The 26,881-nt window shown below is 42.0% G+C and overlaps 2 protein-coding genes across 4 annotated transcripts in view; one reads left to right on the top strand and one right to left on the bottom strand.

Moving 5' to 3' along the window:
* Positions 1 to 26,881, top strand: part of Tre1 (Trapped in endoderm 1) — a 119,208-nt gene that overhangs the window by 31,377 nt on the left and 60,950 nt on the right. The window lies entirely within an intron of this gene.
* Positions 168 to 26,590, bottom strand: LOC117219480 (uncharacterized). 3 transcript variants are annotated; one of them, XM_033468659.2, is made up of 15 exons: positions 26,414 to 26,590; positions 18,745 to 19,080; positions 17,107 to 17,441; positions 12,410 to 12,686; positions 11,482 to 11,730; positions 9,915 to 10,339; positions 8,904 to 9,159; positions 7,809 to 8,818; positions 5,795 to 6,652; positions 4,294 to 4,682; positions 3,860 to 4,198; positions 3,703 to 3,779; positions 3,170 to 3,324; positions 2,881 to 2,951; positions 168 to 1,768 (listed from the first exon to the last, which is right to left on the bottom strand). In XM_033468659.2, exons 2-15 carry the CDS (start codon positions 18,948 to 18,950, stop codon positions 1,604 to 1,606), a joined length of 4,812 nt encoding a protein of 1,603 aa, XP_033324550.2. In that variant the 5' UTR covers positions 18,951 to 19,080; positions 26,414 to 26,590; the 3' UTR covers positions 168 to 1,603. The 3 variants fall into 3 exon arrangements, with proteins under 3 accessions (XP_033324550.2, XP_076378829.1, XP_076378828.1); XM_076522714.1 differs by having other exon boundaries at positions 2,881 to 2,964; XM_076522713.1 differs by having other exon boundaries at positions 26,329 to 26,590.

Here is a 26,881-nt window from a genome sequence, read left to right on the forward strand (position 1 = left end):
TGTTGTTCCTTCGTCTCGTCGAAATTGTTATGAATACGAAATAATAGGCTCGTTGCGTTTAGTTGTTCGCAGACCGGCTTATTTTTGCGGAGCAACGGTCGATCCGAACCTGCATAGCCCTTTTTGTTTTCCAGGAATGTTCGTGTTCGTGTTCATCGAATGCGGACTATAGCAGTTAGAATGATTTATTTTACACAGAATTACATGTCACTTGTAACGGTATTTCCTTTACACAAATATACAGAACATGTGCGCGTTGATTATTGCATGGTCCCTGCTTTAGCAAGAACGAAATGTCTCATATTTTACATGGTACGATAAAATCCGATAAACTTCGATAGAGATGTAACAACTCGAAATGTTTCTTAACGCTGTCGCGACCGATGGTAACTAGGCTTCGACGTTATCGTTCAAACGAGCATACGAAGATGAAAAATCTGTTTGTTCGAATTAAGTTGTTAATCGCTTGGAATTCGTTGACCAAGTTTCATATTGTTTTTTTTCGACAATGTCGATGAATCTTAATGTCAAAAAAGCCGAAAATATTACAAATTCGAAATACTTTGTCGCTTTAAGAAAATATAATAGGTTATTTATTATCTAGGCTAATAATCGTGTCAAAGTATAATTTTGCGCTTTGTTACTTATCCCGTTCAACACGATATTTGCGTCAACGGTCGCGAAAGCGTTAGAAAATATAATATACTCTTTGTAAGAAATATATCTCGAACAACGTTAATTTCGTAGAATGCTATCGTTAAATGTTTCACAATTCAATGGTACGCAAGTATCGTGCATCGAATTATTTACACTAATAATCGCTCGGAACACAATCGTTTCATGCTATTTAACAGTTTCTTTTTTTTACATTGTCAACGGAATGTTCACGTAGCATCGGATTCGACGCGCTTAATTTAAATTTATACATAAACTTCTCACTGTGGCAGTTTTCCTGTTTTCGGTTATAATAATACATACATAGAATTACGTATTCGATTCGTGAGCTCGATAGATAGGCTCGGCGTTAGAACTGCGCCGGCATTGAGCCGTCGACGAGAACAGAAATAAAAAATTATGTAGAAAAGTATAGAAACACGTTTTGTACGATTTTAGCAAGACGTCTGCCCAAAGAACATCGCGAATCTTGCCTTAATTCGCTGTAACATTGAACACTCGTCGAACGGTAGGCTTGTTAACGAGAACAGAAAACGAATTCGTCGTGAAATCGAACAATTCTTGCATCGGGTTCGACGGCATTCGTTTTCGGATAACAATTATACAAGAATTTCATAGCGCCCGGCTGTTGTGAAATTGCGGATTCTATGCAGTTATGGCGTTCGGGATTGTCTAAATCATGGCATTGCGTACGGTTTAACGAAATTCAACGTGGCATTCATTTTGCTCGAATCTTTGGCGGCTCTCGATAGAGGACGGATTCGTTTTTCTTCGATTGCAGCGAAATCGGATCGTAGAGATTAATGTTCGCACAAACATCCGCAATTTGGTTGTTAAATGCCGTCGGGGAGCCAACGGAACCACTATGGCAGTCAACGTGTTAAGCGAATCTGTTTGGAAACGCGAAGGCACTGGCGTCGACGTCTTCTCAAACGCTTTTGGCATTTCTCTGGATACCGGCCGCCGGTTTAGGCTTCTCCGATTCGTGTGCTTCCCCTTTGACGGTGAACGTGACGTAATATTTCTTTGTGCGGTCCAGTCTTTCAGCTGGAAGAGCTATTATTTGCTTCTCTTCTCCGTGCGTCACTTCCACCTGTCGAAAAACAGAAATCTTTGAAAAATCTTTGAACCTCGATCTCGGTCTATGAAAAGTCGAATTGTTCTGAGAATACGAAAATTGTAAGAGGTAAATTGTATCGAGCCAGTAATTTCTAAATATGCATTTGTTTCGACAAATTTTCGATTAATATTCGAGTAAACACCGCTAAAAATTGTTCAATCGCGTTCCAAAATCATTTTTATACAGGGTGTCCCGAAAATGTCTCGCAATCCGGAAATGGGAGGTTCCTGAGGTCGTTTGAAGCAACTTTTTCCTTAGCGAAAATGCAATCCACAGCTTCGTTTACGAGTTATTAAGGAAAAACACTGATCAATGAGAGGCGAGATCAGCTGCCGCGAGGTGGCCGAGCCAACGGCGCCAGCGGTCGAGCGGTCGAAACCCAGCTCAGCTGGCGCGAGGCGACCGAGCCAACGGCGCCAGCGGTCGAGCGGTCGAATCCTAGCTCAGCTGGCGCGAGGCGGCCGAGCCAACGGCGCCAGCGGTCGGGGCGGTCGAATCCCAGCTCAGCTGGCGCGAGGCGACCGAGCCAATGAGCGGAACTGGACTCCGTGCGCTCGTTGGTTGGGCCGTCTAGCGCCAGCTGATCTCGCCTCTCATTGGTCACTGTTTTTCGTTAATAACTCGTAAACGAAGCCGCGGATTGCATTTTCGCTAAGGAAAAAGTTGCTTCAAATCACCTCAGGAATCCTCTACATTCGGATTGAGAGACATTTTTGGGACACCCTGTATATACAAATATGTTTACGTAATATTTGAAAAGAACTGTCAACAATACTGTTGCCGTCTCTTCGAAGAGCGTATAAATTAATGTAATTATACCGCAGATGTTCGTTTTTCTTCATATTTGGTTTAAACACGACATTTTTATAAAACATATAATTTAACGAACAATATCAAAGTATGTATCTTTCTTAACCAATTGGCTGTTTTCGACGGGTATACGTCAAAAGTGTCTCAATCTTATACGCATAAAATGCACTGACATATGTATATAAAACGAAAACATTGCAGGTCGATGAAACTATTTTGGAGCTAAAGCTAAAAGTGTGGCTTCGAGGGCAAAGGGTTACATGAAGGAAAATTACCGTCATTTGGCCCTTTCCACGACTTTCTATCTTCGGAAGAAGATCTGCTGGTTCTTGGCCGCCTCCACCTACTGCAATTATAATCTACAATCACAATAGGGTAACTGACTCCTTTCCAAGATCGTCATCATTGAATTCCCTTTTCCAGAATTCCATTTCCTCGCGAGATTTTCAAGCAGCTATACAGCGCAAGCACAAAGCCACGCGCTGATCTTTGGAAATTGATTCGAGATCGTTGGATACGGAATTCTGAAATTCATTTGTTCGAAAATATACTGGGATAACATACGATATGTGTACACGGGGAAAGAAGTGTAAGCGCTTGTTGCGTGATGACAGCGATGAGTTTTCTGGGTACACTGTTTCGCTTCGGTGCAGAAGTCTGGGGTGGCTGGCCTTCTTTGAAGTTTCCTCAGTTGGTCGTACAAAAAGCTCTCGAAGTGTCTGACAAAGAAATACATCCGTTATACAGCAATGTCTCCCTTATTGACTCTTAGATTGCGCACAAAAAATGGACAATTTGGAAAGAGGAGATACGATTAAATTGAGCCTTGAGCCTCGTTTTACTGTTACGAATTATCAACAACTATAAAAACGAGCTGCAAGGCTCGAACGATCGTATCTCCTCTTCCCAAATTGTCCACTTTTCGTGGATAATCCGATCGTGAATTAGAGAGACATTACTGTACTCTCTTCTTCAATTACGCAAACAATGTAAAATAGCTTTATATCGAAGAATGTCTGCCTGAAATTGCAGGCAACAGTGACAATCTTGTTTAGTCGGTAATTCAGTGAACCGTGAACGACAATATCTGAAATAACCTGAAGGTTAAGGGTTGGTCGTATTTTGCCACCCCGAGGGTTGGTCCAGACATTCCTGCTTTGTGGAAGGCGTCAACCTGAAACACAATAAAATCAGACGACATTCTTGTCTTGATCCATTACGATCTTTTCAGAGCATAGACCGAGAATGATTTACCTGTCTCTTGACCAAGACATGCTCGTTGGCTCTGCCATGTCGTATCTGCAGCCTCTTCAGCTCCATCAGCTGGAAAAAGATTTTTCTCTCCAGGTGATATCGTCTTAAACTGATCTGCACGTCCCTCGTAATAGTCTCCATGTTCAGAGCCTGCTGTTTAGCACTGATCGGACAACATTTCATGATTCTTCTCCTCGGTATCCTCGACACCCTCGGACTAGGTTCTATCCCGCTGTCCCTACCGCCGCTATCACGACGCTGTTTCCCTTGCAACCGGCTCGTTCTACTCTCCTCAGGACTTTGTATCCTTGTCACGCGCGTGCGAGTGCTGGGCTGCACCTGGTCGTGCATCAAAGACAATTTGTTCGCTTCAATCGATCAGCAAATTCGTAGATAATCGTTTCGCATCAAAATTCTGTTCAATCGATTCTCACTTGAGGCAAAGTGTCAGCATCCTCGGCCCTCTCATCAGCGCCCACGCGAGACGTTTCTTCCTCGCTGGTGCTAGGAAGAACCCTGACCACGCCGATCTCGTTGTCCTCTTCAAGCTCCGTCTCGTGCTCGTCGTCCTCCCCTATCACGTCTCGGAGCTCTTTCGCAATCTCTTCGTCCTCGTCGTCCCACTCCGGACTCTCGATGACCGCGACTATGGCGCTTCTGTCGGGAGACCGTTCCTCCGAGCTCTCGAAGAGACATTTTTTCGACCTCGACGACGATCTTCCGGCAGTCCTTGTTTTTCCCGTCGAGGGCCTCGACCGTCTCATTTGAGCAGACTTCGGCGAACTCGAGGAACTTTCGTCGATGTACCGGAAGCTCTCTTTCTCTGAGGAACGCGCGGGTTCTTTTAAAATATTATTTTCATACTCGATGAAACGTAATTGCATTCAGAAATTATACAATGGCGGACGAAAGAATGTTTACGTAGCAGACGGTATGGTTAAACGCGATACAATATTACAAGAAGGAATGTATATTATATAACAGTGATCAATTTTTCATACGTTATGTGCAAGTGATAAATCTAGGCGGACAAAAGTAAGTTTAATTATTGCGGGTTTTTATGCAAGATAGAAATTGTCTGCACGAATCGCAAGAAATAGAGATTAAATAACAAGTTCATTTTTTCATTAATCCTTCTAATAGATTACGTATAATAGATCGACACTCTTAAATTCCATTAATCTTTATAATACTTTAAATCATAACTACCCAATTTTTGCCATAAACGCGTAATATCCATAGTCTATTAATTATGATTTAATTAGACGTTTTCCTAATTATTTATTCCTAATATTTTGTTTGTCCTTCCTTAGTATCTGTCGCAGCTTCCAGCTTCTTTGGTATATTACTGATTATTTTAACGTGCTTACTGTTTACCGAATATCATTTTTCTAAAATATTCTTTTGTCCGTCACTGTACACCTAATCATGTTCCATCGAAAGGCAACCTAATATAATATACAGGGTGTCCCAGGTTTTAATGTTCAAACTTTGTCAGTGTATTCTATGGCACGAAGTAAGAAAAAAATGTTATGTAAACATAGGTCATACAGAGCTTTATTAAGAAGTTATAACAAAAGTTCAGAATAGAAATAGTAATCAACTTGCTGCTACTGCGAGCATTGGCTTGAATAGATCAGCACATGCCGTGTGTTTATGTAAGCTGTGTTTATTAACACATCTCAAAACGTCTACCGTTGTTGACAAATACATGATTGACATCGATCGAAGATCGAACTTATGACCGTGCGAATTTCGTCTCTATTCTCTTTCATTTCATTGAACGAATTTTTGTTATAACTTCTTAATAAAGCTCTATATGACCTATGTTTACATAACATTTTTTTCGTACTCTGTGCCATAGAATATACTGACAAAGTTTGAACATTAAAACCTGGGACACCCTGTACGCATAAATAACACTCGACCGCTCACCCGCTGCAAACGCATCTTCGATAGGCAGCTTCTTGCTCTTCTTAGCCTCCTCGGACTCCTTCGCCTCATCCTCCAAATTCGATTTCGTCGGCGACGACGCCTCTACTGCTTCCTCTTCGCCCGTCAGCTTCCTTTTCGTGGCAACGGGCGTGTCGACGCTCAGCGACCTATCATCGGCTTCCTCCATCAACGCGGAATCCCTGGACGCCGAAGAAAGGTCCACAGACTTCCCTCGCGCCGAATCAGCTTGCTCCTTGTCATCCGGCGACTCCTTTCTCGAATCCTCTATCAAGATCACGTCCGTCTCTTTGCTCTCAGCAGTCATCATTTTTGGCGACTGCGAAGCCTCCTCCGCGGCCTCTTCGCTGGCCTTCTCCGACGACTTCGACGAACTCTTCCTCGTCGAAGACTCCCGTTTCTTGAACTCTCTCTTCTTTCGGCTACTCTTCTGAGGACTCTCGCTGGACTGTGCGGAGGACGATTTCGATTTCTTCTCATCGATAGATGAAGGCCTCCTCTTCACGCTGCCTCGTCTACCTTTCGATTTACTTCCGGCATCATCGACCGTCGACTTCTTCTCTTCATCGTCCGACGGCGGAATATCCTCCACGGCTGTTCTCGGCGTAGAATCCCCTCTCTGCGAATCTCTGGTGAGACTTTCAGATCTGCTCGTCTGCTCGGACTCCTCTTGCTCGTCCTTGGAAGTGCGCCCGGACGCGTCCGTCTTCTCGTCGACAGACTTCAACGTGGCAATCTCGGATTTGTCCTCCTCGTGCTCGGTGTCCAGTCGATGGTAGTCTTTTTGGGAGTCCAGCGTGGGGCTTTCCGTCTCGGTTGTCGCGTGTGCGTCTAACCTGCCTAGAAAGAGGATTCTACAGAAAGTTTGCAGAGAATTGCAGGTGTTTCCTTAAAATATCGCGGTTTCAGAGACGCGCAGGCTAGAGATGATCGTGTTAAGACTAAAGGATAGTACGGCGTTGTCTGCACAACTGGCGCAATTTCGGGTCTGCCCTGTGACAGTTACGACAGAGGTGCTGAACTTTTTTGTGGGATTATGAACGTAGCAAAGGATATTGATCGACGATATTCCTTATATGAAACTTTTACCATCGTAATCGTTTCGTTTTTCTGATTAAAATCGTACCAAACACGATATAATTATGATTATAGTTACTGGTGTAATAACTAATTGCTTATTATACAAAGTAACTATTGGGTTGGCAATTGCCGATTTCAGTTATAGATGTCTGTCACTCCCATTTTTATGATATCCGTAAATGTTATATTATAAAATTATTATTATTATTATTATGTTATTTTTTATTATCCGTGAATGTTAGCAACTGGACAAATTGAATGCAGCGGTCAAGGAAAAGCGACCAGAATCGGTCGATCGTAAAGGTGTCATTTTCCAGCAGGACAATGCTAGGCCGCACACGTCTTTGTCCACTCGGCAAAAATTGATGGATATCGGTTGGGAATTGATGTTACACCCACCATATGGCCCTGATCTCGCGCCATCGGATTACCACTTATTTCGATCCCTGGACAACTCCCTTCGTGGTAAAACTTTTAACGACGATGACGCTGTAAAATCTCACTTAACTCAGTTTTTGGCCGAAAAGGATCAGACTTTCTACGAGCGTGGAATTTTCAAGGTGTCGGAGAGATGGCAAAAGGTCATCGAACAAAATGGAAAATACATTACAGATTAAACTTCGTTCCAAGTAAAAGAAAATTTTTTATTTCATTGAACAAATCGGCAATTACTTAGTTGTCAACCCAATATAACCGTAATTTGTATCGTGTTTGGTGTCAATTTAATCAGCAGAACGAGTCGAATACGATGGTGAAAGTTTCGTAAAACGGACTGAAAAAAATTAGAAAAGTTGCAATCTTCTGCTTCGCTCGCTAACTCGATTGCCGAGCTTGTCCGAAGACGCAATCTTGCCAGTTATGGCAGAGATCTTTCGCCAGTTGCGAAAAGAACACCGTACTTCGTCCAGAGTCTTACCTATTTCATCTTCGTCCCGCTCCTTGTCCTCTTCCTTGCCTTCGTCCGTTCTCTTGTCCTGTCCACCGTCGTCGGTGCCCTTTTTAGCTTCGTCGTCCTTCCCCGCACCCTCGTCCCCACTTTTTCTCCTGTCGCTTTCACGCTGCGTCTTCTCCTGCGTGATCTGCTGCCTCCTCTCCTCCACGCCCTTCCTCAGGCTGGCTGCCTTTGTCACGAGACTGCTGCCAGATTCGCCGCTGTGCTCCACGATATCGTCCACTTTGCCAGCACCGGATCCAACGTCCCTAATCACTTCCTCCGTCTCGATTATCTCCGTTCGCAATCTATCGTCGAAAGTGACCTCCTTAGAGGTCTCCAGAACGGATTTTGGCGTGTCCGGAGGCTGATCCTTGTGAACCATAGCGGTGACCACGACGCGTTCGACGGTCTCCTGGCTGGTGCTATCGGTCACGTCTCTGCGGTATCGACTTTCGATGATCTTCTCCTGGGTGTCCTTGTCCTCGTCGACGGATGTCCTCGGCGTGCCTGTCTCGTGGAACTGTGACTCTTTCGCGCCTTTGTCAGAGGAATGCATCCGATCGGTCGTACTGTCGCCATTGTTGGACGACTTCGATCTACTGGAGTTCAGCTTTCTTCTCGTACTTCTGTGCGTCTTGGTGAACTTCGTCTCCTTCGAACTTTCCCTGGGCGTTTTCGACCTTCTCCCCGATACTACCTTCTCACACTTCTTCTCTAGGGACCGTTTCACCACTACCACTTCCAGGCTATCGTCGCTCACCGTTTCCTCCTCTTCGTCTTCTTTTCTGAACTCTTCTCTATCCTCGGTCCCATTGCTCTTGTCCATTTTACCGACTTCCTTTCGCCTTTCGGACCTTCTTTTAGCCTGCTCGTCAATGGGTTCGCAGCTTTCCGACTCGATGGAAGACTCGCTGGAGTCGCGCTTCGACTTCGCCGACCGCTTTTTACTTCGTCTTCTACGAATCTTCTGATCCGTATCGTCTTCTTCGTAGCTGAAGCAAGAGAACGATTACGAATGAAATTAATAATTAGGTTGTTTTAATTGCGCGATATCGATCTTATGGGGACACTCGTTACCGTGCCGATTCGCTGCGAGCCCTCCTTGGATCTCTCTTCGAGGACGACTTCGACAGTCTGACCTCCTCCTCGCTGAAACTGCGACTGTCCTGACGGACCAGCTTCCGCAAATTCCCTCTTCGGCGTGTTCTCTTCTCGATCCATCGCTCTTCGTAGTACAGATCCGGAAGTTTGTGGCCACGATCTCGCCTACGAGGGCTGCTTTCAGAGTCTGTGCTGCTGTCCACGTGCCTCATCTGCAGCCTCGCTGCGAACACTGCACGCATTGCAAGTTAAAAGTCCGGTCGACGGGAATATTTGTGTGCTTAAGTTAAGTAAGTTAAATGAAGCTTCATCCTTCCCCTTTAATTTAAAAAAAGAGCAGCATGGCTGCGATTTTTTTTCACAAAGTTACAACATTTCAATGTAACCTTGTACGCTGATCTAACTCTCACCTAACCTTGCATACAAGGGTCACTGTAAAGTGCTGTAACTTCGCGAAAAAAAATCGCAGCCATGTTCCATTTTTTTCAAATTAAAGGGGAAGGATGAAACTTCGTTCGACTGTGAACGGCATCACCGAAAAAAATTTTAGGAAGACCATGCGTTTCGTCAAACTTGGCAATTGTCGATATAACAAACACGGCCTCGCATGTAAAGGGTTATCGTTGCAAGAGTGCAACAAACTTAAAATCTATAAACAGCATCTCAAAGTAGAGATTTCAAGCTTTAACTTAAGAAAACGGTCACCATCCTGCGATGATTTCTCGCGGAGTTATCGTCAGTCGAAGTTGGCCAATTTTTACCTAAAATTTCTGTCTGCTATTATTTTTCTCAGCAGTGTATTCAATTTTCTTAGCTTCATCTGCGAAATCGTCTTTGCAATCTTGAACCACATATCCAACAATATTCCATGACCACGGAATATTCGGCATGGTCCCGCAGTGACATTCCGTATTCCCAAGAAGCCGCCACTTATCCTCGCAGAAACGAAAATAAACGAAAGTCACAAGTATATGTACCTAACCTGACCTTTATTCGGTACGGTCTTCTGCATTTTCAGCTGGTGCGCCGTGGTCCCGCCGTGCATCTGAATCAATTTAGCGCAGTCTCTGTGCCCTCTATAAAGCGCAGCGTCCAGAGCAGTCATCAAGTTGCCCTTGCTGGTGCGAAGCACCGCATTGATCCTCGCGCCGTTGTCCAAAAGGACTTTGCAGCAATCTAGATGCCCGTGCAGAGCAGCTACGTGCAACGGTGTCTTTCCATCGTGCGTGGCCACGTCCAAGGTACCGGGGCGTTTTTTCGCCAGCCATTTTATCAGCTCGATTCTGCCAGATGCCACCGCTTCGTGGGCGACGCCGGTTCCTCTCACTGTCCTTGCGTATAGAGAGCCGCCATGCTGTGCTAGGATCTTCAGGGTCTCCAGCTGACCCTTGGCTGCTGCGCAGAGCGCTGGTCTGCAATTTATTGAATCGTGATGTAATTAAACAAAATAATTCATAACATATAATAATTCATAACATGAAAAAGCCGATCGCAAAATACTGTGTAAAAATACCCCCCCCCCCCTCCCCTCTCATGTTCTTAACCCGGCAGTACACACCTGTGGGTCAAATGAACCGCTCGCCATTGGGAAATCCTCCTCCACCTTATCTCTTTCTTGTATTTACATTATATCAATGATATTACTTCAATTTGAATAAAGAGATATCAAATATATGTCCCAAAATTATGGCATTTCCGAGAAATGGGGAGTCCTTGCTCTCCTCCGCCTTATCTCTTTCTCGTATTTACATTATATCAATGATATTGCTTCAATTTGAATAAAGAGATATCAAATATATGTCCCAAAATTATGGCATTTCCGAGAAATGGGGGGTCCTTGAGATCATTTGAAGTAACTTTTTCCTTAGCGAAAATACAATCCGCGGCTTCGTTTACGAGTTATTAACGAAAAACAGTGACCAATGAGGGGCGAGATCAGCTGGCGCGCAAGGCGGTCGAGTCAATGATCGGAACCGGGCTTCGTCCGCTCGTTGGCTTGGCTGTCTAACGTTTGCCGAGCTCTCGCCTCTCATTGGTCAATGTTTTTCGCTGATAACTCGTAAACGAAGCCGCGGATTGCATTTTCGCTGAGGAAAAAGTTACTTCAAATGACCTCAGGAACTCCTCATTTCCCGACAGTGCTATAATTTTTTGGTATATAGATATATTCATATATTATTATTAAATCGCAGATCTTTATGCATTTTTCGCATGTACAGATGTTTAAAATGCGAGAAAATGTGTAAATTAACAAGGTCTAACAGCATTTTCCTCTTACAATGAATAATTTTATAATCGACGAAGAAAAATTTTCTTTTATTCTGATTTTCGTAAAATAACGCACGAAATGAAGAATTTGCACGAAGATTCGCAGTCCAATCGTGACCAATAAATGCTACTTTTTTACTGGAGGTCTACGAGCTCCCCCACGTGAATACTTTCGTTTCAGAATTCCACGCGTGTACTGCCGGGTCAAGGGCGAGGAAGATAATTTAGCTATCTGTTCTACGGCAAAAAGTGTTAAAATTTCAATTATTGTCTTTGCTCTACTCACGTTCTACCCTTGCGATCCTGTCGATTAGGATCAGCGCCCAATTTAAGGATCAAAGCTGTGGCGTCAGCATGGCCGAGGGTGGCCGCATAGTGCAACGCCGAGCAACCATTGTCGTCGACATGATCGGGGTGTGCACCGCACATATTCACCAGAGTTTCCACGCACCTGGCGTGTCCTCTGGATGCAGCACAGTGGAGAGCCGTGAGGCCATCCTTGTCTGCAGCTCCTGCGGCAGCTGAACCGCCGGCTCTACATTTTAATCATTGGTCTTAGAGCACATCAATTCTCAAGCTGCACAGTGCAAAATGAAGATATCATCTTTCATAAAGTTCGTGAGAAACGTTTGCACGTTTCAAGTAAAATAATGTGATAGCTGATGGTTCTCAATGTTTGGATCTTGATACGTTCAAGCGGTTAACTCTGTGTGGGGCACAGGATTTCAGAGAATAAAGTAGACCCACAGTTGCACAGACATTCGATTGCGTTTTTAATGAAACGAAATTGGTATATTTTTTATTAACAAAGTAATCGCATAATATAAAAACATAAAAAAGATAATAATAGTTGAATTCAATTTGTTGCTATAGGATTGGACTTAAATAGTCCAATCCACCGTGCCACATGGGCTCGTGAATGCGCATGCAGCTATTGCAATATTTCGAGATGGGTCTAAAAGTGTCCCACAATGCATTACCGTGTATCAAAAAAAAGAAAAGATGGGACATTTTTAATCCCACCGTGCCCCAAAGAGTTAATAATCGGAACCGGCAGCTGGTAAATTAGAATTTAGATGCCGGGAGTTAAACAGGCAATGTTAAAAATCAAGAAATATCTGCGTAGAAGTTTTCTGATGTATACCCAGCGTCTGAATATTATCAAAGATGGATTTTGTCTGAGTTCCGATCAATCTGATGGAGCAAAGGTTTACCTAGCCAATGCTAAGACAGCTTCAACGCTACCGGCGCTCGCAGCCCACAGAATCGGCTGCCTCCCGTCTTCATCTTTCGCATTCACGTCTGCTCCAAATTCCAAAAGCGTTTGGAGGACTTTCAGGCCAACTTTCTTCGGCACTGCCAGCTCGGCAGTAGCCGCCGCACCACAACACTGAGCTGCATAGTGAAGCGGAGATCCTCCGCGTAGATCGGGAGTCGAAGGACGAGCGCCTGCTGCTAACACCAGGCGAACGCATTCCGCTTCGCCGCACACTGAATGCAATTCGAGTGAAAGTCTATTAATACATCAATCAAACATCGAGTCTCGACAGAGAAAATATCAGCGTTCACGGCGCAAACGATTTTGTTAAAGAAAGTGAGTGTTCTAAAATTCTACAAACTCGGAGCAATTCGTTTAATGAAAATTGATGCAGGATCGATGGCGAGCGCTCTTCCAACCTTGTTGCATTATGCATTTTGCATTTTCCCGACTCGATTCGACACGCTGAACAGGTTAACGTCAGAATTTATTTTCAAATCTGGCGAAACGCAGCGCTGAAATTGCTGATCGCAAATTCAAAAATATTCATTCGCGAACGAATAAATTCACCAGCCGACCCCGTGGGATTTTATTTCCGAAAAAGTCTGCCCGCGAAACCCGCACCCGGCGCGCAAACTGTTGTCGCTTGTTTTTCAGATAAGGTAGCATGAATTATTTATTATCATGTTGGAACGCAAAGGAAATGAAAGGTCATGGCGATGCCGTTTAAAAAAGCTCTGCGCAAACCTGCTCAATAATGAAAAACTCGCGTGCAACCGGGGCCGGTTATTAATTCGAGAATGCATGAAAAAATGCGCGTTTCAAATTTCCTGTTCTAATATATATATGACGTGAACTTAGAAATTTAACATTGATTGAGATACGCTATATTTGAAACTTAACAAATGTATACACCATAAACTTTTCTGTTTATCGTGTTCTCTCTATTTTCGCTATTTATCGTGTTCTCTTTATTTTCGCTATTTTTCCTATTCCGCCGATTTTAGTTGCGTCATAGGGTAGTGGAATCGGGGTACAGACCAATTGCTGTGTCTTTCGTGTATAAATTAATATATATATATATATATATATATATATATATTAGAACAGGAAATTGAGAACGCACATTTTTTCATGCATTCTCGAATTAATAACCGGCCTCGGTTGCACGCGAGTTATATATATATATATATATTAGAACAGGAAATTTGCAAACAATGCTCTCGACAACAACCACCCTGCGAACCCAGCGCAATAATTCGACCAAGTAATACCGAGGCAAACAAGCCGTCAAACGGGTCGTTTTCTTGCAAGAACAAAACATTAAGCAACGCTAATCCGTCATGAAACCAATATGTAAAGCATCTCGAAAGGTCCTCCGACATTCATAAAATCATGAATGTCGGGGCACACGCGACGTTCCGTTATGAATGCCATAGTAAACCGCGGCCTTTCCGAAGGTGTTAATGGACTGGTGTAGTTGTCGCAAATTCTAATCCGCCGATCGAGCAAACATGGCTCCCGCGAGGTAAGTCGATGTCGTTTGCCGAGGCCCAGCGATGCCTCGAATCGTTTACGACCGCCTTCATCATAATCCAAACATACGGACGTCACGTGGGAAAATTCCGAAACGCTACTTCCGATGGCAGTTTCTCGCGTTTTCGACTAAAAGACGATTTCAGACACACCTACAAACCAATTAGAACGTTCGACAGTGATCACTTTCGAGCATGATTAACTTTGTATTAGTCTAAAAAGATATATTAAATTGTTTTATTCGAGAATAAACAGAGATAAAAGAATAACAAAGTTGAATACGTTTTAGTCGACAGATATGAAGTTAATTTATAACCGAAAGGCGCACAGCAATTGGTCTGTACCCCGATTCCACTATCCTATGACGCAACTAGAATCGGCGGAATAGGAAAAATAGCGAAAATAAAGAGAACACGATAAATAGCGAAAATAAAGAGAACACGATAAACAGCGAAAATAAGGAGAACACGATAAACAGCGGAAACGAAGAGAACACGATAAATAGCGAAATCGAAAAGAGATCCAATTGAAACATCACGATCCAAATCTGCATTACATTTGTATAGCGCATCAATCAATGTTAAATTTCTAAGTTTACTCTAAGTTCACGCCAAAACAATTGGAAAGTTATAATAGATTAGCGCAATAATTAATTTTCAAATTTGAGCAAATAATTCCGAGACCTATTGTATATGTATAATAATGACAGAACTCTATAATTTCAACAATTTTAACATTTTATGCAGTTTGCCAAAGTCGAAGTTCAACGGTTGAGAATTCGTTAAAAAATTCTTCAAAATTGACAGCAATTTAAACGATTATTTGGTTTCGTATAATGTGACAACAAATTATTACTTAAAATTAATAGGCTCCCGGTAGTAAAGTAAAGCGTTAAAAGAAACCCTGTGTGAAACCGGTGTGATCTTAATCTTCAGCGTCGATATCGTCGCGAGCGAGCGAAGCGGGACTTACGACCCCGCTAAATTCGCCGTGAGAACCTATCAATAACCGTGGGCGCGGCATCACTCGAAAAAAAAAGATCGGCTCGTGAGACACCGTCGTTTAGCATTTGATCCGTCGAAGAGACGATTAGACCCCGAGAGTGTCGGAGCAGCAATCAGCCGGCCTCGAAGCGGAACTTTCCAAGAAGTTCGCCGCGCGAATTGTTTGCGTCCTCGCACGAGACGGCCCGGGAATTACACAGATGCAGCCGCTGATTAGAGAACTTTTTCCTCGGCGCGGAATCGCTGAACCGGGCGTTCGCGGTGGTCCGCAATAAATCTTCGGTCATTTGAATACATCAAGGACGACTATGGTCAATCTCGAGGATTATCTCGGCGTGGGTCTCGCGTGTTCACCGGCGAACCGGAATGTCGTCACCGAAACTGACCCACTAACCTTACTTGACCAATACTCCACCGACCTCCCCCTCCCCTCCCCCCTGCAATGTTTCGCCAACGGAGATCCGTAGAAAAGATACCGTCCCGTAATTCACGGTTTCCGCAGCTTTTCAACTATCGTTAGAGCTCCCGACGTTCGCGATTCTGACCTTTCCCCACCGAAGTTTACTTATTCGCGAGCCGGCTCGGCCTCCCGCGCGTACTCCAATCTTTTTCTCCCTTATTTCCATAATGATGTCATGATCCTTGACTGGGTGGTCCGGCTGTAAAAACTGCATATCGCCGCCACGCCGTTCGCGTTTCTCGGGAATTGTTTCGGCGCCGATGAAATTTCGCGGCACCGGGAAACGTGTCGGTTAATTGTTTCTCTGATAATGTTTTAATCGCGGGTAGATTTAGCTATGAAATATTTTTAGTAGAGGTCGGGTTTGAAGTGTCGATTAAAACGTCTCGCATTGCAGGCGTCGACGAAAACGACGTAAAGAAGTTTTAGTTTCGGTGGATGTTGTGAAATGGAGAAATAAAAGTGTTCGTACAACACGAGCTGTTTCGCTCATTGATGTTGAAATGTTCACAATTTGAGCCGTTTATCTTGAAAGTGGCATAAGTCACTTTACCGTAATGAAAAGTGATGATTTTTTAATATTTATACGAAATTATTTATACTGAGAAAAATATCAGTATCCTGAGATAACAAATACAAGTAAATCTTCTCGAAAGTTAGCATCCATATTTTTAAACGTGTTAAAACGCAAACCCTTAAATATATCGACTTAAAAACAAAGTGACTTATGCCACTTTCAAAATAAACGGCTCATTTCTCTGGCAACTATTGAAAAGTATTCGATGAATAGTGAACAATAAGGGTATTAAATAATCATTGTAATTCTGTTTAAATGTGGATGCTGCTCCAAAAATTGAACTTCGCAATCGGATGATGACTCTGAGACACCGTCGAAAATTGCTACGCCCTTATCGAAAACGATTTTTAGGATACTTAAGGACCTTATATAATGAATTTGAAAAAATGTACAGTCGCAAAAATATTCGGACATGTTTGAACACGGAATAAATATGTAAACGCTGAGCCAAATGATTTGAGTTCTCTTCAAATGTTAGAGAGTCTCGTTTACTACAAACAATCGTCGAAAAATTTTTGAAAAAAATCAAAATTGATTGTTATAATAAGAAGATGAAGAAGTTAAAAAATATGAGTTTTCTATTATCTTCTTACTGTGCGAATAATTAACCTTATCTTAATAAATAATAATTACCTTACCTTCTTACTTACTTTGTGCGAATAATTAACCTTTGAACAATGCATTTTGTAGATCTCGTTTGTGGTTAATCGGTTAACGTTGTTATTTTTAATTTTTCATTGACGATTCTTCCTCTAACGTTTAAACAAAATTCAAGACACTTGGTCCAATATTTTGATATTTGATTCCGTATTAAAAAGTGTCCGAATGTTCTCGTGACCGTCTTCAAGAACGATAAGACTAAAGTAGACTCAATTTTCTACGTATAAAACGAAAAGAATGACGCAGAATGGAAATAGGCTCGAATGCGAGAGATGCATTTTTTAGAGTAAGTATTTTTCATAGTAACGTCCCAAGCCGTCTGTCACAAATGATAAGTTGGAAAAGAAACGAGTCGCGGCGGATTTCGTCGGAGTCATCGATCGGAATATGGCGAAAGGTGTAAGAGGAGGAATTACCAGTGGCCCAGTGAAGAACACTGTGCCCCTCCAAGTCCTTAGCGTTAACGTCGGCACCATTTGCTAGGAGGACAGCCACCAATTGTGTGTCGCCGGCGATAACTGCTAAATGAAGTGGCGTGTGTCCTTCGGCGTCGGGTGCATTTACCAGTTCCGGTGCCGCCGCAGCGACGGCACCTCCGGTTCCAGCGTCCATGCAATAATGCAGAGCACTCCTCAGTGTCCGATCCCTGTAGCCTATCGTCTCTTTCTGCTCCTTCAGCAATCTTAACACTCTCGCTCTGTCGCCCTGCTGGCAGGCGTGCATCAACGGCGTCGCGCCGATTTGCAACACTCTGCAACAATTAACGATCATTTCTCACTACCACGATCAAACGATTCGGAAACTTTTCACCGTTGTCAAATAATCGGGGCTGAAAGGTAGTCTCTACTGTAGAGTACCCCATTATGAATTATTGTTTTTGTCAACTCGCCATTTATTTCGGCTTCAAGCATCGATACTCGATAATATTTTATTTTCCACATTTTCGATTCAAAGTGCGACCAATTCGAAAGAAACAATCGTGCATTAAAATTGAAGGGATTGCTGTAAAGGGGAAGCTTCAATCTTCAAGTTCGCGCTAATTTTTGGCTTGAACGAAATTTGTTAACAACGACGGAAACTGTTGAACAATTATAGAATCAAAGATTTAAAGAAGTTTTGAAAACGGAAAAATACAATGTTTTCAATTTCATGCCTCCGCTACAGGAGACGTTTGACGAAAATGATCTCTGGATTCTGAAAGAGAAAACTTCACGCTTTAAAATGAGCCTAGGCAGATTGCTGTACGACATTTCTTCGCGGAGTTATAACTGTTTGAATTTCAATCATTTTACATCGAAGTGATATTTTTTAAGAATTTCGAAATTCATTTCCGAGTAGCTTTAACTCCGGCAATTTTTTTCTTAGAAGTGATCCTGTTGGAGTTTGAAATCAATATTTCAGTAGTTTGTACTTAATTCATTTTTTATCGAAATGATCCTTTTCACAAAGGAACTCCAGATTAATATTCGAACAATTGGAACCTCAGCAAAGTTTCATCAAAAAGATCCTTTCTCTAAGGAGATCGAAATTAATATTTATATAACAGCTTGAACTTCATCAATGTTTCGCCAAAATGTTGCTTTTTAAAAAGTTTCACATTAACATTGGAACAGTTTGAACTTCGCCAATGTGTCATCAAAATGATCCCTTTCAAAGAATTCAAAATTAATAATCGAATACTTGGAACATCAAAGTTTCACCAAAATGATCCTTTCTAAGGAGTTCAAAATTAATAAGTTGGAACGTTGGCGAAATTTCACCAAAATGATCCTTTTTAAAGTGTTTCACATTAATACTAGAACAGTTTGTTCTTCGACAATGTTTTATCAAAGTGATCATTCCGAAAGAAGAAATGGATATTCGAACGAGAGACAGGGGAAAAGCGACTGGTTTTGTCTTCCGATAATTTCTGGCGAAGAAATGTAATATTTTTCGCGCGTGAAAATTGGTTAACTCAGAGTCGAGAACAGAGAAACCCGGTCTAAACAACGCCGGAAGAAATGCATATCGATCGAGAAGTGCGGGTGGGAGGGAGGGAGGGAGAGCAAGTGTACCTGTAAGGCCTTTTTTTCTGATGATCCTGATAACGTATGGCGGTTGGTGCATCACGCGACCACTGAGTCCCGGTGGTTTTCTGTTTCTGTCGATGATTCCTGTATGGTGTCAGCGGGGGCAGAGACACGTCGGCCACACTTTCCGGCTGCTTCGGTTTTGGCTTCTCCTGGACCTTCAACGGGATTGGCGGAGTCTTAGTGTCCATGCCCGTCTCTGGCACCGGTTCGAAGCTAGCCTGATCTCGCGCGGTAGCATCTTTCGACCTGTCGACGGATCGAACTCATCGCGCCGAAGAGAATGTCCGGTGCCACACCGCTCGCTAAAGTCTGTCAGTTCTTTGAAAAAACGAACAGAATTCTGCGTTAGTATCGCACGATTATTGCGACATCGTGTAATTTCGTTTCACGTTTCAAACGAGCAAATATTATAAATGGACGGCGGATCTTTGTGCAAAATAAAAATTGTCTTCATCGATTGCGCGACGTAAGAGCCGAAGTCCTTTTCTTTCTCTGATCATTTTTCCAAGTTCGGATTAATACGTTCTCGGTTTATTTTAACGCTAAGCCTACCGAGCCCTAAAAGTAGCAAACAATTGTTGATTTATAACGACGAAAAGACTGCATTTATTTCGTTATTTTCATTAAAATGTATGATCGGATTAAGAAAATGCATTGATTCTCTCTGAAAAATGTTGTTACAATTTCAGCCAACTTTATGACACGAAATGTGAAACCGGTCATTCTAACTCGATGAGCTTAGTCTCTTGACACCGTTTTAAATCATGTCTACTCATCTTGCTATCAATGCATAAAATCCGCGGTCTATTGATAAGGAAGTTTGGTTGCACGCTGATACGAAAAATTTTGCTAGATTGTGGATCTTCGTGTGGAACAAACTTCTCTAGATGTTACTATAGTAAAAATTGAAGTCAGCAGTTGTATAGAAGATGCTCATTGAACAATTTCTCCAGCCTTATCATCAAGGGTGAAAAGTACTTTCAATTCATAATCCCTTGCGCTGCAACAACGGGTTAGGCTTATGACAAAGATTTCATATGATTCTTTCTTCTAAATGGAAATAAAATATTATTTTACCGTTATCAAAATCTAGAAATGAAAATAGATGAAGACATACGGTGAATAAAAATTGTCTCTTCAAGTGGGGAAACTATTGAAAACGAAGAACTGACGAAGAACAGTCTCTCTTTAGATTAATCTCATAAATTTCATAAATTTCATAAATCTCATAAATCTCATAAATCTCATAAATCTCATAAATTTCATAAATCTCATAAATTTCATAAAAATTAATTCAGTAAAGAATAAATGCACAAACTTATAATCCTCAAAACGACAGTCTATGGCCAGCTGGAAGTCTGGAGCCGGTTTCTACAATGTCCGGTGGTTTTGCTACCGTTTTTTCACCGTGCAATTTCCCGGGTATCCGTTTCCACTGTCTGAGCGAAACGGTTTAAGCTACCGTTACCGCGGCAGGAGTAAACACAGCCGCTGCGTAATTGAGAATGACCGGCCGACAGAGAGAAAGCCTCGCCAATAATGATCACCGATACAAGGATATGGCAGGTGTTGTCTGCTCGGCCGCAGTGATACGGAAACGGTGATTCCGTAACGACGGGCCGCGCCGCGACAAATAAACGATGATGAGAACGCGTGCAGATTTTTCGCTGGTCCCCGGGACGAGAGAAGGCGGTATCGATCGGCCGGCCAGTTTTCTAATAAACCTCATTCTATAGGCCGATGTAAAGAATAGTTTGGTTAATAATTGACTGACAGACACCGAGGCCTCGTTCCCTGAAGACGGCCCGACACGATCGCAGATCCTATCAGGAACTTATCACTAAACTCGACCCGAATTTAAGGCTCGGTTACTGTCCACGTGGTGGACTGACCAGGTCACTCGCTGCCATAGAAACCCAACGCCACAACACCTATCACCCGTAGGGAACTATTATGCTGGATTTCACGGCAAGGTCGCGTCTTGACGAATTTTACCGTTTCTTCTTTTGCGCCGCGATCCGGCGGACCGTCGACGGTCATCCGATTTCCGAAATTCGTCGACCGATTTATGAAAACAGCGATCCGTTCACCGTAGCAACGATGTTATTCGAAATAGCAATAGTATCATATTAATTGTAGCACGCTTGACACATATTCCTTCGGTAATTTTCCTGCGGTCATTATTTTAACGCATTTATGTTTACGTAAATCATAATTTAGTCTGCCGGGTGGATCGAATTTTGGTGTACGCTTTGTTGGTTTTAATGAGAATTAAAAGAACAAGAATCAATTATTTTCTGTAATATACGAATTTTCGTCATTTGGCTATTGGTGATTGTTTGCGAAACGACGAATTTTCGTCATGCGGACGAATATGTGTTGAGGGAAGGTGAAAACATGTCCACAGAATTTTAAACAGGCATTTTTGTACTAACAATGTTCTTTTATCAATTATTTCTAATTTGTTTCTGCATTAATATAGGAACCGAAATATATTATGTAACAGCATTGTATACATCAATATAGCTCGAACGGAAAAAAATAATATTTATACCTTGTCTTACACGGATACAAAATGATCCCCCGTTAAGCAGTATGCACGGAATATCAATTTTGTCGTATTCATTTTTTCACGGCTTTTCTTCACTTGTATTCATTTGTTATCGATTGTCTGAAGATGAATAGAACCGCCTCAATGATTTCATTCTATTCCAAATAGAACAGGCATTGCGACAAAGAATTTCGAAATATCTATTTGGTCGCTTTTCAAAATTGGCAGAAATTTATTTTTTGCATCAATAATTTTACTAGATTAAAAATAACATGGACATCTGCGTTAAAGATTTATTTATTTCTTCTTTATTTCCTTTTCGTTTACATCTATCTAACCGAATGAGAATGAATACATTTTCTATTTCGCTGCGTCTTTTTGCACATGCGTTCGCTCGAGATCCATGAAATTCGCTTAGCAATCGTCATTTGAATAAAATTGTTCCGATCAATGACGTGAGACGTTAAATTACATCAGCAGATATTTTTATGCGCAAAATAAAATTTACGTAATCCATGCTGCACTCTCCGGTTTACACTGAATCGTCGATCTTTGGATGGCGAACGTACGTTTGGACAATGAAGAGCCACAGTAGCAATTTATGCTTCGTAAAGCGTGGTAAGCAGCGAGAGAAGAAGTGAATATGCTAAAAGGCGCAGCTGCTCATTCGTCTCAGTCGCTTTAATTGCCTGGAGGCCTAGTTATCGCGAGAGAACTGGTTACTACGCGGAACTGTGGAATCGGTGGAGATTCAAAATTAAGCACAGCTGTTATTCGCTTTGGATTAACTCTTTTTCGATAAACAAATACGTCCATTTAAACATCAGCTAATAAAAAGAATAAAATAACATAAAAGGTTCATTCTATATATTTTCTAACATCTTTTACATTGTGTGCTAAAGGGCGCCAATCGATTAAATGAACTATTATTATTACAATATTATTATAATGTTATATTATAACATATTTTTCTAATAATATTATAATATCTTTTTGTTTAATCCTTGAAGGATTATAATAACAATATTATATTATAATATTATAATTATATAAGGATTATAATAACAATATTATATTATAATATTATAATTATATAAGGATTGTAATAACAATATTATATTATAATATTATAATTATATAAGGATTGTAATAACAATATTATATTATAATATTATAATTATATAAGGATTATAATAATAATATTATATTATAAAATTATAATTATATAAGGATTATAATAACAATATTATATTATAATATTATAATTATATAAGGATCATAATAACGATATTATATTATAATATTATAATTCTTCAAGGATTGAACGAAAAGAAATCTCGCCTTTGCGTTAGCTTGAAGCGAAATGAAAAAAAGGTTCGTGCGTTAACAGGAACAGTACGATTGATAAAAGGATGCTGATCGCGATCGGTCGCGTTCGTATTTTCCGATGAAGCGCCGCGCAACGAATTACAGAACGCGGAACCCAATTCTGTCGTCGCGAGCCTAAAATCAACGAAACTTTACCGCCGCGGTTCTAAAGCCGGGAAACGCTGGAAGAAGCGAGCGCATCCGAAAGTTGGGCGTTCAACCGTCGAGTATGTGCCCGGGAAATAGAGCGATATGAATCGATTAATTTCCAAGGGAAAAGAAGTTTGATAAGAAATTAACACTGGACAGCCGTGCACGCCACTGGCGTGATAGCGCCAACCGATATTGCTTCCATCGGCTGTCGACGGGTGTCCTTGAAGCTATCCACGAGGTAGCTCGGGTCGGGTTCGAGTACATTTCGAAAATGAAAAATCTCAATCAAATTATCGTCAACGATGATCGCGGAGCGACGACGCGTATATATATGTATATAGCGGCTGTCAAAGGATTTACCCGTTCCTCGTGCTTCGTTAATAGCTTAGGATCGTGTGAGCAAACGTTCGTTCTCGTGGCTCAATTCGCGGAAATTGAAGTTAAAGAAGAGGGGAACCGAAGTTGCCTAAAGTATCAGATTTCGCGAAGCTACGCCCTTGCATTTATAACCGAACCAACTTGATTTACGACACAATTCGTAGGGAAAAATATGCGGATTAAATATCTAATTGTTCGATTTAATTTATTTGCTGTGTAATGGACCCTTCGTGAAAATAGAGAACACACAGCAAAGACCTTGGTATAATCTGGGAATACCGTTTCGCATTATTTATACGAGAAACGAGCTTCCGTATAAATCCTGTACGCCGCAATCGATGCGCAGAATTTGAATTTTACATAAAGATCCGCAGTCCGATTAGAATGATCCGGCGCGACAGCTTTCCGACGAATTAAATGATTGATTTGCCGAAGGAATCGAGAATCGGTCGACAGTGACGGACCGGGTTTGTCAGGCGACGTCCTGCACGTGAAACGCAAAAATCGGTTCCGGACGGGCATGTGTGTCATCGGGCCAATTTTCCCCCTGCAATTCGAACGGTGTTACTGCCGTTCTTAAACAGCACTATCTACGTTCTTAGGCTGTTTCTCGTCACGTGTCACGCTATCGCGGAGCCAGACTTCAAGCCAGTTTATAATGTGTGCAACAGTACGTGAGAATCGATAGCGGTTTTGAAGTTACGATCTATCCCTTCTAGATTCTGTTTCGCGCTGACGCAAATTCTTGCCGCGATTCTTCCGACTGCGAAGAACCGCACGCGACGGACGATGTTACCGGTTGTAATACTTGTTTAGAAAAGAAAAAAAAAAGAGCCACCGAATTCGTCGTTACGCGTGTTACACAACACCGCTAACGGCGTCTCGAGCGTCGGAACTCGCGACGAATAATTATCGTCACGATAGTAGCCCCTTTTTGTGCAACTGCGCGTCCAGTAATTGCGACATATCGATTTGAAAAAAGTAGCCGGGGGAACGCAGGGGACCGGAACGAAAAATCGTTCGCGAATAAATTGATTTTTTTTCTAGAGACCAATCATTTTGTTGGCCCATTAGCCTGCAATTTATAATTGAACTTGACAGAATTTTACAACAACCTGAATTGTTCCTGCATTGATTTTTTTTTAGCTGCGATCGATGAGAACGATCTGCAATTTCAGTTCAGTTTTAATATTCAATTAAATCGTGCAGTTGAAAGCATTTGAACAATCTTCATCGATGTTTGAATAGGTCAATGAATCGAAAATGCTAACTAAAACCATCGATTTTTCATACTGATTGCAATTACGTAGATTAAGTAATAGACTGCGGTTCTTTACGTGAAATAAAAATGGTCTTCATCAGTTACGAGACATAGCTGCTTAGCACGAGTTTTCTTCTTTCGTTAATAATTTTTATACGCTCGGATGAATGCATCAACGTTCTCCGTTTCTCTTAGTCCTGACACTGTTTTAAATTGCACCTACTCGTTCGTGCCGTAAATGCATCATATCCGCAGTCTAGTAATTTCGTCAATGAGAAGACTATCGGCGATAAAAGTAAACGGAAAACGCTACTAATCTGTTCCTCTGTATTCCAAAATTGGATCATCGCTATGAACGCATAACAAGTCCATTTACGAGAACTTCCCCCCCCCCCCCTCCCCTCTGTTGCATTTCGTTCTCGATACGCGATTTCGCGTCTTATCGGCGGAGATTCGGAGTTCTGCGTGAATTAAGCAACGCTGGATGGAACGCAGCCGCTTCGAATAGATAAGAATGTCCGTAAGAGGGTTGTATGGTAGGAAAATGCGAAGCAATGTTACGGGTCAGAGGTGTTGAATCAGAGTGGCCGACCCTAACAAAGTGGCGCACGTTTAATGATATATATACACACGTACAACGAACCCACGTGTGCACGTGTTGCCTTAACGCGGCGATGACTGAAAATCGTTATTTCGTTGATTCACCGTGCCGCACGTCGATCGTTATTGCTCCGTTAATAATTCGCGTAGGCCGTTCGCTCTTCGTGATGGCGCGTCGTTAATATTTAATGATAACATCTCCAGTTTCATGTAAGATTACGTGCGGCCAACACCGTGAGAACGCTCGACTCATCGTGTCTATTGGGGACCGAATCGATGATCCATCTACGATTAACGCGATCGACACCGAAGGCACGGTAGCGGAACGACTATGCAGAGTTCAGGCGAGCGTGTACCCGCGTACGTATATCCGCGTTTTTCCCGCGAACAGAATGAGAATGAAATGGAAATTTATTTAAACGTTCACTCTCGAAGCTGCCTTGTCGCGGAAAATTGAACGGCAACTGATTTCTATCTGCGACTGATTGATGAACCCCGCGTTTCCGCTTTTCACCGTTCAATGAAACGCGCACGGATTTCACGTCGAAGAAATATATGAAACTGATAGCAAGTACGGTAGTTCGTCGTAGGAAGAGAATAAAAGTTCAATTAAATCGTAGGTGGTTGTACAGGTATGTGGAGCATTAATATTTATGGTATGTAACGCCGTGTTTATAGCCTGTGCTTTACGTGCATGTGACGCATATGAAGCATGTGTCTCCGCTTATCTAGTGCAATTTCAGAGTTAATTGACTGGTGCGATAGTAACGACCCTATTGTTAGAGTGATTCATTCACACGGGCTTACGGAATTTATTCGAAATGTTTCGGAATACGCGGTAACGTTCGATCCGTGAATGACGATCGCGAAAAAGAAAATTGTTCTGTATGCGCAATCACAACGGATAAACAGGTAAAATCAATTTTCTAATTGTCTTATCTGTATTTGCCACGATCCCATCCGTTCTAAAACGATCGGATGCGATCTGTAAACGTTTAAACTATGTTTCTGAACCCTTGCGCGCAGTCCATGCGTTCTAATGCAACAATTTTCATTCAACTCCTTAAGAGAATTTCAAGTTTTTCTAGATAGAAGAATTTCCTATTGCGGATTTGTGGCAGTAATATATTGTTGCAGTACCAGAGGATGAAAAAGAAGAGAAAACGTAAGAATGTGTATCGATATTTGTTTGTTCGTCATAAACAGTGCACTTGGTTGCATAGGACCATCGTTTCTTAATAGATGTGTTACACACGTGCGCTTCTGATGAAAAATAGAAGTCGTTCAGCTTGGCGTATGTCAAACGTTTGCCGAGGAAAGTGATTTAACGTGAAGCTTACTTTCGGGAAAATGGTAGCGGTAACTTTTGAATTTTTTCCATCGCGCGATGTATGCCTTCAGGTGTGTTTAGGACACTGAATGACGCTTCCACGAGGTTCCCTCTACCTGCTGATTATGAACCGCACCACGCGAGGGTGGGACGCGCACTGGCAACCCTCTGATACTGCGAACAGTTAATGTAAGGGTTGCTTAGTTACCATTGTGTCAGTGACGTATCAATAGAAACAGAAAATGCACAATTCTGCGTCGGAGGATAGAACTCGCTAGTTTATTCAAATTATTGCGACCATCGGCGCGTAAAATTAATTTACATCACTGTTAAATAATGAACATGAAATAATAGAATAACAACGAAAGATGAAATAATAAAGTAACGAAAGAAGAAATGATAAAGTAATGAAAGATGCCGAAACTTGGTGACAATGTGCGAGATATAAGTTCATACAGTGAAGAAAGTGTTTAAACAT

The sequence above is a fragment of the Megalopta genalis genome, chromosome 6, assembly GCF_051020955.1.
Source record: "Megalopta genalis isolate 19385.01 chromosome 6, iyMegGena1_principal, whole genome shotgun sequence".
In the NCBI taxonomy this organism is placed as follows: domain Eukaryota; kingdom Metazoa; phylum Arthropoda; class Insecta; order Hymenoptera; family Halictidae; genus Megalopta; species Megalopta genalis.